Source organism: Eschrichtius robustus, chromosome 11, assembly GCF_028021215.1.
Source record: "Eschrichtius robustus isolate mEscRob2 chromosome 11, mEscRob2.pri, whole genome shotgun sequence".
Classification (NCBI taxonomy): Eukaryota; Metazoa; Chordata; class Mammalia; order Artiodactyla; family Eschrichtiidae; genus Eschrichtius; species Eschrichtius robustus.
In genome coordinates this window covers 104,229,019-104,241,398 of record NC_090834.1, presented here as the reverse complement: position 1 = coordinate 104,241,398, position 12,380 = coordinate 104,229,019, and the positions used below count along the sequence as shown (strand labels likewise).

Sequence of the window (12,380 nt, the reverse complement as noted above, 5' to 3'; positions counted from 1 at the left end):
ATAATAGGCCTGAGTTTATGTAGCTAGTCTGAAGCAGAACCAGGATTCGAAGTCGTATCTATGTCTAAAGTGAATCCATGCCAGTGCCTTTAACCGCCCCCCTGCGCCAAGTATGGGCCAGGTGTGCACCGTGCGGTCTCCACCAGACACCCCGTAGACTCAGCAGCCCCTCCTGCTCTCCCAGGGGCCATCAGTGATGGCTCTAGAGAGACCCATGGGCTGGCCTGGGCACAGTTTCTGTTCTACCGCTGAGCCTTAGAATATGGTGATTTCTTTTCCTTTTGGAGACCCGCTTGCCCATTTGATTCCTGAAGAATCAGTGAATTCTGTTGGTCTAGTGCTGAGAAAAGCACACCCATCAGGTGTGTGTGCATTGGAAGCACAGGAATGGGGACCCCAGTGGAGCTGGCCCAGCTGCACAGACCCTGCCTTTGGGTCTCAGGCGGTAGGAGATGGGAGATGAGCATTTCAGTGGTGGGGTGAGGTCTCAGTCGGGGGCGTTAGTGGGCCCACTTGTTCACACGCTTGGATAAAGGTCCCTTAGAGGAAGCAGCAGCTCTTTTGCTTCAATGTGGTTTATTGGCTTGCTTTTTTCACACTCAGTTCAGGTGCAGAAGACCTTTCACAGGGAGTCTTAAAACCAAATTAGCGTTGCCAGTTAAAAGATTGTGCTGCCACCTAGGGAAAAGCCTTATCATCGAAGCTCAGAATTGGCTGGGGGCAGAGCCGGGTGACCCTAGGACTCCCCCTTCCCTGAAGAGGGAAAGGTCAGTGACCCACTCTGGGCCTGCAGTTTCTACAGTGGAGGAATCCTGCAGGCTGGTTGAGGAATTCCTGCTGAACTCAGAAGACAGGCCCCGAGGGCGAGAGGTGCGCGGGAGGGCGACAGTTCTAAGGCAGAAATAAGTGACAGTGGCCGCTGGGCGTAGCAGTGAGTGAGGCCCTGAGGCCCAGCGAGGCATTCACGCATCCTGGCTCCGCAAGGCCTCCAGGATGGCACGGAGAATGGCCGCGGCCGCCACCGCCCCGGGGTCTGGCTGATCCAGGCGCGCAGAGCTGACGTAACTGGCTCGTCCAGCTCCAGCTTCCATGTTCCTGGTGGCCTCGGCTGCGGCTTCTGCACTCTGAGGGGTGGGGGTGTGGAGCAGGTTCAAGAAGCAGCCACACCGGGCTTCCTTCCTGCCACGGACCCCGGACCCTTCTGTCCCAGCACCGTCACCAGGGTGGAGAGGTCACACCCCACACACTGCTAGCCAGGCAAGGGGCCACCATTCACCAAGGGCCTGCTATGTCCCAGACCCTGTGTGGGCACCCTACGTATCTTTTCAGTCCCACAGCAACCCTCTGAGGCAGGTGCTCTCCTCCCTTTGTAGAGAAGAAAACTGAGGTACAGAAAGGATATTAACTTGTTCAAGGTCGCATGGAGATGGGAGCCTGGTGGTTCTGAGTCTGTCTCCCTGGGTGGCTGGGCCCAGCCTCACTCACCTTGACTGCCTTGGTCAGGGTTTGGAGATTAGCCCCTGGGCTCTTCCAGGCTTGGAGCTCCTGTCCTGCTGCCCACAGAGAATCCAGCTGGACAAGGTGAAGGAGAGGGGCTGAGGACAGGCCCTGCCACTGAGGGTGGCCTGCAGGGCTTCTACGCTCAAAGCGGGAAGGGCTGGGCCAGATACATACCATAGTCCTGTCCCCTGGGGCAGCCCTTCCATACCTGGCAGGGAAGAGAACAAATGAGGGCTCCCTGCAGGGAATCACTTTGGGGGTGGGTGACATCAACCACCTCCCCCAGCCCACCCCTGGTCTAAGGCCCAGGTCCCTGGCTCACTTCTGCATGGCCTCCAGGCCGGCATCCATGGCAGCAGACCAGGCTGGAAGGTCAGTCTTGGCCTTGAGCGGCTGGGCCGCCGCAGTCAGGAAAAGGCCATAGAGCTGGGGAGGGCCAGGATGCTGAGCACACGGGGCTGGCCCAGGCCTCGGCCAACCCAGGACCCGTCCATGTCAGCTCTCTGCCCCCGGGGGCTGCTGGCACTCACCGCCCCGGACGAGCCTCCCATCTTCTCCAGTAGCAGGAGGGACAATTTGGAGAGTAGCTGGGCAGGGCTGGCAGGGGGTGGGCCCTCCTTCAGCCACCCCTGAATCGCTGCAGGCAGAGAGAGATGTGAGGAATTCAGAGACCCACCCTCCCATCTGCCTGGATTCCAACCAAGTACCCAGGCCTCACTGTCAGCCGGAAGGAATGGGTGCTGGGAGGGGCTGAGGGAACCAACATGAAGAGACTCCCAGGCTCCCTCTATATCCTGCTGCAGTCTGGAGAGGTGGGAACAGGTCAGGGACAGGGACCTCGACAGCCACCCAACAGGTGATGATGCTTCCTCACGTCCCTGCTTTTTTTTTTTTGTCTTTTACTGATTTACCTTGATCATGGTTTGTCTCTCCTACCACAACATAAGCCACGAGGGCAGTGATTTTAATCTGCTTTGCTCGCTATTTTATCCATAGAGTCGAGGGCAGTACCTGACCTGTGGTTGGCACTAAATACATTTTTCTTGATTCAATGATGCTGGATAATTAAGAACTTTTACCTAGTCTGGTTAGGCTGAGAAAAATAAGAACAGAATGAGTTTCCCTTTAGAATAATCTAAAGTTTTTATTCACTGTAAAATATTACGTTTTATTCTGCGATAACAACCTTCCTACATTTGTAGTGTTAGAAGTGTCTCTTTATGAAAACAGGTGAAAGGGATGCTAGGTTTTGTGAACGACCTCTCTTGGCAAAATAAAAGTTGCCAACCCCACGTGAGCACTCCAGATGTTTTTGAAATCCTTCTGGTTCATGAAATGCCAAAACGTCACCATCAGTGTGCCACACCACCCCCTCCGCTGCCCCAGGTGGGTCCTGGCACCAACCTCTGGCAGCGCAGCTGTGGGTGGTGCCACAGTCCCCGTCGCCGGCGGCGCGGTCCAGGGCGTTCAGATGTTCCTCCAGGCCCAGGAGGGTGGCGCACACCCGCTCCAACACAAGCACCATCTGCTTCGAGGCTGCGCCTGGAGAGGGAGGACAGTGGGAAGGAGGCCTGCCTGGCCCTTCTCACAGCCGAACGTGACCCATGTGGGAGGTATGGGTGCCAGGGCCCCTCCACGCCCCTCTGCGCTCCCTGCACCCTTTAGGCCTCAGGCCAAAGCCCTGGGCCACCCTTCCCAACAGCATGGCTTGTACCTCCTGCAGCAGTGGAATCAGGGGCCTCCAGGGGCTTGGCGGGGGCAGCCCGGCACCGCTTCCGCCCAGTCACCAAGACCTTGGCCACGTTAGGCCAGGCCGAGGCGGTGGTCTCAGCATCTAGGGACAGCAGGATGACTCTCTTAGAGACAGGCTGGCCGGCCAGGGATCAAGTGGGGCCTGGACTCCCCACCTGGTAGCCCAGTTCCCTCCACTGCAACAAGCAAGTGCTGAGTGCCTACTGTGTACAAGGGAAAGGGGAGGGTCCCTGGGGGAGGATCCTAATACCAACTCCTTCACAGTCAAGTGAGAGCTGGAGAAGGCTGGGGAAGCCAGAAAGGGCCTCTCCACAGGGTCCTGATTGTCATGGTCAGCCCTGATGGGGTCTCTCCAAGTCCCCTTGGCTCCTTCCAGCTCCAGGGGCCCCTGGCTTCGCTGACCCCAGCTTCCAGGTCTCACCTATCAGTTTCAGGAGGGGCTCATCCACCAGCAGAAGAGTGAGAGAAATGCCAGGCATCTCCAGGGCTGACATGAAGGTGCCCACCAGGGCACGAGCAATCTTCACCCCTCGGCCCTCTGCAGTACCAGAGCATGGAAGTGTGTGAGAAAAGGAGGGAAGGACGGGCACTTCCCCCCAGAGCATGAGAGAAAGAAACAAGAGTAAGAGAAAAACAAGAACTTTGCGAGTTGGGGTTCTGAGGTCAATAGGGAGCCGGTCAGATACCCTTGGGGCATCCCTCAGTGATGCCCTGAATGACCACATTCCCTGGAGGTGTCCCTTCTACAGGGGCAGATAAGTTGTCTCAGTTACTGCGTTCTTACCAGGTCCCAAGTACCGTGTTAAGTGTGTTACATAACGTTTAATCCCATTTTATCCTCACAACAACCCTATAAGGCAGGTACTATTATTACCCCCTCTTTACAGACAAGGAAACAGGCTCAAGGCACCCAGCAAGTAAGTGGCAGAGGGACCGTCGTCTAACTTGGGCTTGACAAACGTGTACAGCCTGTGCTCTGGACCATTGCAAGACCCTATCTCAGCTGCTTTTCTTACATCCAGCTTCAGAGGGTTGGAAGGAAGCAGCTCTGGGGGTCAGGAGGTCCCCTTCAGTGTGGGGCTCACCCAGAGAGCGGACGGCAGCGTCGGCTATGATGCCCAGTTCCAGGAATGACAGGCCACCCAGGTTGTTGACCATCAGCACCACTGAGGAGCCTGTGGGCAGACACGACACCTAGGTGAGACTCTGGGCCCCATTCCCAGAGCGGGAGGAAAGGCTGGGAGACAGTGTGACCGCCCCTCACCGGACCGCACAGGCACGTGGGACATGTTGGAGGAGCTCGTCATGTGGTCCAGCATGAGCTCCACAATCTCGTCGGCGGTCGCCATCTGTCAGAGGGAGCCGGGAGTGAGCCGCGTTGGGGGCCTTGGTCTTGGGCCAACCTTCGCCGGGAAGTCCACCTACCTTTATCCGGTGCACGCCAGCCTCCCCGTGGATCCCTGTGGATAGATGCAAGCGCTGCTGACCTGCTCGGGGCCTGGGGAATCGCTCAGTGTGTTCTGGTCAAGGATTTTCTAAGTGCTCAGCACTAGGCTAGGCATGTGGACGTGGGGAGTGCAGGCTGGGGGGAAACCGACAAAATAATGAAAAATACACCATCTCTGGCTTGGTGGTGGAGAGAGCCAGAACTTGACTTCTTTTTTTTCTAATTTTTTTTTTTTTTTTTGCTGCCCCGTGCAGCATGTGGGATCCTAGTTCCCCGACCAGGGATCGAACCCACGCCGCCTGTACTGGAAGCACGGAGTGCTAACCACTGGACCGCCAGGGAAGTCCCCTTAACTTTTAACTAGTTAAGTAGCTTAACTAGAGGCAGTCAGAGAGGCCAGCCGAGGCCTCTGCCCATCCCTTGGGAAGCAGAGGAGAGGAAGAGGGGAGGTTTTGCAGCTGGGGTGGGCTCTGAACGGCTCTTGAAAGAGGGGCTGCATCTTGGCAGGGGCAGGGGTACCTGAGAATGGTGGGAGCACAGGCAAGGAGATGGGCAAGGCACAGAGCCCCTGTGGCCAGAGCCCTGCGTGTGGAGGGCAAAGCTGGTAGAAATCAGGCACGTTGGGCCAAAAGGGCCTCATGCACCCACTTAAAAATACTAAGACCCCCTAGGCGACGGCTCCACGTGAACAGAAGGACCAGGTACATGGCTCCCAGGGCAGAAGACAGGGAAAAACCCAGGGAGCAGGCATGGCTGGACCGGGGAGGGGGCGGAGGTCACAAGCTTACCCAGGCCCAGCTCCACCTCATCGGCTGAGAGCTCAAAGGTGGGTTTGGAACCGGGGACACTGCAGGAGGACAAGCTCACTCCCAGGGTTCCTAAGAGAAATGAGGTATGAAAGGGACGACCGCTGTGCTCTCGGCGTCAGGCAGCAGCAATGCCTCGGAAGCCTCTTCACTGAGACAAGCTGTCAGACTCTTCATCTCAGTGATAGAACAGAAACCTGGCTCGGGGACCCAAGGCTGCTGTTCTCAGGAGCTCCCGCAGGGAGACCCTCCCTCAGCCCCTGGGGAGTGACTTGGGAGGCCTCCTGTCCTGCTGCCAGGAACCTGCTCCCGGTCCAAGGTGGGCCTCGACCTCCCCTGCCTCCTCCCTGAGCCCTGGGCCGGCACTCACCCATGGCCTTGGCGACCTCGCTCACCCGATCTGTGATCTCCTCCAGCCCCGCACCTGCCTCAGCCAGGGCACCCGCCACCTGCACCCACACAGAGATAGGCCCCCAACGGGAAAGGAGTCACTGTACCACTTGAGGGCAGAAGACAGGCTGGGGCTGAATTTCTAGTTGGGAACAGGGAATCTCTTCGTCCTGCCTCATCAACCTGGCCCACCGTATTTAGGGCACCTGCCAGGAATATTCAAGAATCCCAGAGCCAGAGGAACTTTACAAATGGAGAGATGGGCCCAGAGAGGGGAGATGATTTGTCCAGTGTCACACAGTCAGTAGGTGGCTAGTTTCCCAATTCCTAGCCTACAGTTCTTTCTCCATGGCATATACACCGTGGCTCACTTTACCCACCTACCCACTTTTTCGCCAAGCATCTAGTACGTGCTGAAAAGGGGAAAAGAGGCGTCTAAGTCACAGTCCCGATCTTGAAGGAACTCGGTCTGGGAAGGGGTTGGGGAAAGACAACACAAACTGAACATGTCATGTGAGGTGGCAAATCCGACGATGGACAGGTGTTACGGGAACACTGAGGAGGGGTCCTAGCGTGCTTGGTGTGGTGGGAGGGAAAACCTCCCAGAGGGAGACGTCAGAGGTGGGCCTCCACAGAACAGTAGGACGTAGCCAGGCCAAAGGGGGGTTGGACAGGGAAAGGATTTTCGAGGCCAACGACTCAGCAGCAGCAAGGCCCCAAAGGTGAGCCACAGCCCAGTGGTACAGGGAACTGGTGTTAATGGAGCATGAGGGGACCACAGGGATGATGGGAGAGGAACTTGAGGGAGGAGGGGCAAGAGTGTGGTGGGCGCCTGACCGAGGAGCCTGGGCTCACTCTGGGAACCCTGGGGGGCTTTCTGTAGGGGAACAACCTGGTCAGATACACATTTTCGAAAGACACCTCTGGGGTGGTGTGGGGAAGAGACGGGGAGGGCGGGCAGGAAGCAGGCAGGGGAGCCGGCTGAGGAGGCAGCTGCAGCCACCCGGGCGCGAGCAGATGAGCAGTGAAGCGAGGCTGAGACAGGAAGGGCAGGGCTTGGAGGAGGATGTGTGTCTGGAGGCGCTGGGGAGCAGGGTCACCAGGACGGGGCGGTGGTTGCAGGTGGGGAAGGGCAGGGAAGGGGCCGGGAGGATGAATACCTGGATCCGGGCGGACGTGGTTTTGGGGACGGTGGGGCCCTCCTGGATAAGGGAGCGCTGGGGAAGGAGTGGCTTCTTGGGGGGCGTGGGACAGATGGCTGGAAAGGTCCAGCACCAGGTGCTGCCTGGAGAGACAGGGCTGGGACGGGCTGGCCAGTGGTGTCCCAGGAGGGGACCCTCACCTTGTGTATGAGCACTGTGCCACAGAGCCCACGCCTGCCTGCCTTCTTCAGGACGGTGAAGGCGCTGTCATCCCCGATGACCACCATCTCCACAGGGATGCCCTCCGCCCGGGCCTGCTCCCGGGCCATGCCAAAGTTTAGCCGATCCCCAGTGTAGTTCTTCACGATGAGGAGGGTCCCCACTGCGGGAGCAGTCGGTAGGGCCCCATCAGCACTTGCGCTCCCCACAGCAGCCCCTCCCGCATGCCAGGCTTACCTGTGCCTGCCTGGGCCACTGCCCTGATGGCCGCCAGGATGCTGCCCACTGCCGGGGAGGTGAACACGGCTCCCGCAATGACCCCTGTCAGCATCCCCTTCCCTACGAAACCTGAGACAGAGAGGTGGGGAGAGGATGTTGTGGGGGGACCTGTGCCTGCAATCCCTGGGGCTCCCCACGCTCCTGGCCTTCATGGTTTGGTGAGCCCTACTGTGCACGTGGTGCAGAAGAGTACCTGCGCTGCTCTCCCCAGATCTATCATCTCCTTGGAGAGGCCTTCCCCGACCTCCCAACTGAAGTAGTCACTCACCCATGCCCAGCTACTCGCTGTCCCTTTACCCTGCTCTCCTGTCTTCACTACCTCACACACATGATCTGGAATGATCTCTTTCACTTATGTGTTTACCTGGTTTCTGTCTCCCCAAAGAAGAGTAGAAGCTCCATGAGGACAGGCGCCTTGTCTGTCTGGGTCACTTTTGCGCCCCTAGTGGCCAGACAGTGCCAGGCACACAATAGGTGCTCATGAATGTTTGCTGAATGGATGGATGAATTTGCCAGAGAGAAACAGGAAAGATACAGAGGATACAAAGCCTACTCCCTACTCCTCCCCATGCCCCCATCCCCGAGCTCTCATGGAGCGTTCACATGCCTGGCACTAAACAGGAAACAATCCAGGACTGTCCATGTTGAATGTGAAAATGCACGGTGGGAAGAGGAATACTGCGCTAGGCTGGAAAAGTCAGGAAGGCTTCATGGAGGAGGGGACGGCAGGTCAGCTGGGCCTGGGAGGCCAGGAGGATTCACGGAATCACCGACTGTCAGAGCTGGAAAGGCCTGAGAGGTCATTTGGCCCAACCTAGTGCTTTTACAGATGTAGAGACTGAGGCACAGAGAGAGGCCACGACTGGCCCCAGGTCACAGCTCAAGGGAGTGGGAGAGCCGGAGCCAGGACTGGGCTCCTGACTCTGGGCCAGGCTCTGTCCTGAACCTCCTAACAGCACCAAAGATCTCCCAGGAGCCCCCCCTCCACTCTGCCCAGAGCCCACTGCCTCCTCTGGCCCAGGGTGCTCACCGGCATGGGCGGGCTCATGGCCAGAGCCCCCACCCGACAGTAGTGCCACCTGCCCCTTGAGACTGTCCAGGTCAGAGCGGAGGGCCACACGGTGGCCTTGCAGGAGCTGCAGGTTGGGGTTGCAGGCCACCAGGCCAGCAAGGGCGTCATCGGCACAGCCTGCCACCGAGTTCACTAGCTTCTTGGAGGTCTGTAGCAGAGGAGTGGGAGGAGTTTCTGGTAGAGTTGGCAGGGTACCCACATCCTGCCCAGCCACGTTGCTATGACTAAGACCCCTAGCCCACACCCACCCAGGAACTCCAGGCAACAGTGGTTCCTTGAATTAGGCATCTTTTTATAAGGTGGATGTTCCCATGATTTCTTATTTTGCAACTTCTTATTCAGTAACTAATTTATGGCTTAAATTTATCCTGCAGAATGGCTTTGATACAAAGAAAATGGGGTCACTGGAGTCCCGAGTATAAAAAAATTAATAAAACTGGGGGACTTCCCTGGCGGTCCAGCGGTTAAGACTCCGAGCTTCCACTGCAGGGGGCACGGGTTCGATCCCTGGTCAGGGAACTAAGATCCTGCATGCCGCGCGGTGCGGCCAAAAAAATAAAATAAAATAAATAAAGTAAAATAAAATTTAAAACTGGGGCCCAACAGCCTTCTGTCAAAGGAGGAGAAGCTCCAGGTTGGCGCTCCTGTGCCAGGGGAGGGGGCCAGACAGGGCCCACACCCATCTGCTTCCTCTGCAAAATAGGGATTTAATAAACTAGAGTATATGCCCGCTATATAGCAAAAACTGAATGCAAAGGAGCCACTCCCTTCTTCAACCAGCTCTGAAAAGCTGGAGCTAGCTGAATGAGGTCTGTAGACTGTGTGCAGCTCCTACCTTTGTCCCAAACAGTGAAACTGGTGCCCAATAGGGTCAGAGAGGGTCAGGCTACCAGCACCGCCTGGTGGCCTGGGGGAAGCCTGCAGCTGAGCTTTCCCGCAGGCCCCTTCCCCAAGCCTGCCAGAACTCCGTTTCTTCATGCAAACTTTGGCCTTTCCTGGGTCTGGCGGGGCCAGAGCAGTGCCTGCGAGCCACACCTCGTTCTAAGTGCTTTTAAGCACATCTCATTTAATCTTCCAACAACCCTATGGAGGAAAATTAGCCCAGTGAAGAAACAGGCAGATTTACATGACTTTGCCCAAGGTCACACAGCCAGCAAGTGTCCAGGTCCACCTGGCTCCAAAGCTGGTTCCATTTTGGCCTTATCATGCTGCTCTCCCCAGGGGCTGAAGGGAGGCTGAGAGTGGCAGAGGTCCTGTCCTAGGGAGGGCACGGGCTTGTGGCTCTCAGAGCCTGCCAGGGACTGGAATACGCAATGAAGTTGAGAGTGGGTCTCAATTCCAAGCCCAGTCTCCAGCACCACGACCCTCCAAGAACGTGCTCCCTCGCCATCCCTGACAGTCCGTCCTGCCTGGGATTTGCAACCATTCCCAAACCAGAGCTAGAGGAGGGCTTGGGGTCCAGTGCCATCCTTGGTTCCCAGTGCCCTGAGGGGATGGAAAAAGAAAGACAAGTCGACCCGGCAACTATGGGAGGCCCCTAGGACCCTGGTCTGATCAACATCTCACCTTTTAAACTGCAGATGAGGAAACAGGCTCAGAGAGATCAAGTCTTTGGTAAAACATCACACAGCTGGTTGGTGGTAGGCTGAAATTTGAACCCAGGTCTGCCCAGGCCTGTTTTCCTCCAGATCAGTTCTAGAAATGGGCCTGGGGCATGCCCAGGGGCATGCTGAGCCTCCTGCAGTGAGTGTAGATCCCACAAGCCCACACATACCCAAGGCTCTGGAAGAGGCACCAGGTCCTTCTTCACGACTCCTGTGACTGGTAGTGTCTATTACAGAGTAGGCAGCTGTTAATGTTCTAATCTAAAGGCATGACCCGGACCAGGGGCAGATGGGCCCTGGAGGGACTCAGAGGCTGCAGCCACAGGCCTGGCTGGGCCCAGCTGGGAAATGAAGGGAAGTCAGGCCCTGAGGATGACCCTCTCTCTTAACCTCAGGAGGCAGTAGCATCTCTTGGTCAGGGAGCAAGGAACTCCAACATGCCCAGGGCTGGCACCCCTACTGCCCCAAGACCATAGTGCCCTTCCTCTGCCCTGGCCCTCATGGGACTCACCATGGTGGGGAGGCTCTGAAGGAAGTTGAGTTCACACCTTCGCACTGAGCTGCCGGAGGATGGGCAATCCCGTGGGTGCTACCGGGCCTGAGCACAGTGAAGGTGGCAAGCAGTATCTGCAGGAGGGGGTAACAACATGAGCTGCTGAAGGCATTTGCAGCCTACTGGCACAATCATGCTTTCAGGGCCCTAGTAATTAGGGAGCTGCCCCAGACTTTGATCCAAGTCCAAACTCTAGAATGTGAGCTGGGGATGGAGAAGAGCATGGGGCTGACCAAGGTTCATGCCTGCACCTGGCTGCCAGAACACTGACTGATCCACGCTGGGCACACGGCGGCCTTATGCTCAGGAGTGGTGCCCACCTTATCACCAACGGGCAAACTTACCCACAGAGTAACTTCATCTATCACACAGGCCTCGCATGCAGTGAATACATTCATAAAGATCTTCACACGCTTGCTCTTGTCAGTGTTGGGACCACACCAGGGAGGTGACGGCTGAGTCTGACTCCATTTTGCTTTTGGGAAACCGACCCAGAGAGCTCTAGTGATGTGTCCAAGGTCATACTATTAAAAGCCAGGACTCAAACCTATGTTTAGTTTTTCTGCAAATCCCGTGTTCTTTCTACTGATAATTCAATGCCTCTAAAGCAAGGCAGAAAGTCCCAGATGCGGAAAACCACACAGTAAACCACAACGACGTTTTAGCTCCTTTCGGTTCAGTCAGGTTCAGAGGTGTCTTGGAGTCATCCAGGGTCTTGGGCTCACTGCATGTGTCTGCAGTGGAAAGAATCCACACCTGCCTCGGCACCTAGCTCTGTCTCTTACTAGGGGATCTTGGGTAAACCAGTCCCCCTGAGGCTCAGCTTCCTCATCTGTAAAATGGGGGTTGCCTCCTCTGTGGCCTTGCAGCAGGTGCTTCAAGCCACGTGGTTCTCCCCCTACTCCTTGCAGGGCCTGTCTGATGTGGAGTGGCCTGGAAGTTGCAGGGCTAACTGACTGCTTTCCTGGGTCACTAAGGTTCTCACCAGGGAATTTTTGGTTTTGTGTTTGAGGTCAGAATTTTGACAGCCACGGGGGGACTAATTGTGCTGGGCAAGTGGCCTGCTGGGCCCTTGAAACACAAAGTCTCAAACACAAACACAAGTTCAGAGGGGAGAGGGGAGAGCCTAAGTCCCTCCCCCCCGCGCATGCCAGGTGAAGCGGAGTGATCGGTCAATCTAGGGTCAGGGCACGGTTGGGTTTAGAGGTACTGGGAAAGCTAGGGGAAGGGAGGTACAAACCTCGGTTCTAGTCTGGGAGGTGCACAAATTGATGTCACTTTCCTCCCCTCTACTAGGCCTCTGCAGTACCTTCCGGTTCCAAAAGGGGGAACAACCCCGAAGGCTCCTGGAGCAAGGAAGATGGAGTGGACGGGATCTGGGAAAGGGCGAGGGGCGCGGAGTAGGGATGAGGTCGGCGGGTCAGCTCCGGAGGAGGAGGAGGAGGAGGCGTCGGCGCACCTCCGTGACCAGCTCTCGCCCGCGTCCACCACCTCAGAAACCGCCGCTACTTCCCAAAGACCCGACAGGGCGCCCTCATCCGGGTACTCCAAGCTCGGGTAGAAGATGGGCGGGGCCGCTGGGGGGCGGGGCCTCCCTTGGTTGGCCGCCTCGGCGC

General features: G+C 57.1%; 1 protein-coding gene across 7 annotated transcripts; it reads right to left on the bottom strand.

The window, feature by feature from the left end:
* Positions 1–559: 559 nt before the first annotated feature.
* On the bottom strand, positions 560–12,322 carry TKFC (triokinase and FMN cyclase). Of its 7 annotated transcripts, none has more exons than XM_068555319.1 (19): positions 12,005–12,322; positions 10,723–10,838; positions 10,382–10,438; positions 8,566–8,755; positions 7,494–7,604; positions 7,238–7,419; positions 5,876–5,954; positions 5,488–5,577; positions 4,678–4,712; positions 4,517–4,601; positions 4,338–4,427; positions 3,674–3,790; positions 3,215–3,334; positions 2,905–3,042; positions 2,031–2,137; positions 1,823–1,926; positions 1,675–1,708; positions 1,486–1,572; positions 560–1,124 (listed from the first exon to the last, which is right to left on the bottom strand). In XM_068555319.1, exons 2-19 carry the CDS (start codon positions 10,723–10,725, stop codon positions 963–965), a joined length of 1,791 nt encoding a protein of 596 aa, XP_068411420.1. In that variant the 5' UTR covers positions 10,726–10,838; positions 12,005–12,322; the 3' UTR covers positions 560–962. The 7 variants fall into 7 exon arrangements, with proteins under 7 accessions (XP_068411420.1, XP_068411426.1, XP_068411422.1 ...); XM_068555325.1 differs by lacking the exon at positions 10,382–10,438 and adding an exon at positions 10,174–10,314; XM_068555321.1 differs by lacking the exon at positions 10,382–10,438 and adding an exon at positions 9,443–9,690.
* Between the last annotated feature and the right edge of the window lie 58 nt (positions 12,323–12,380).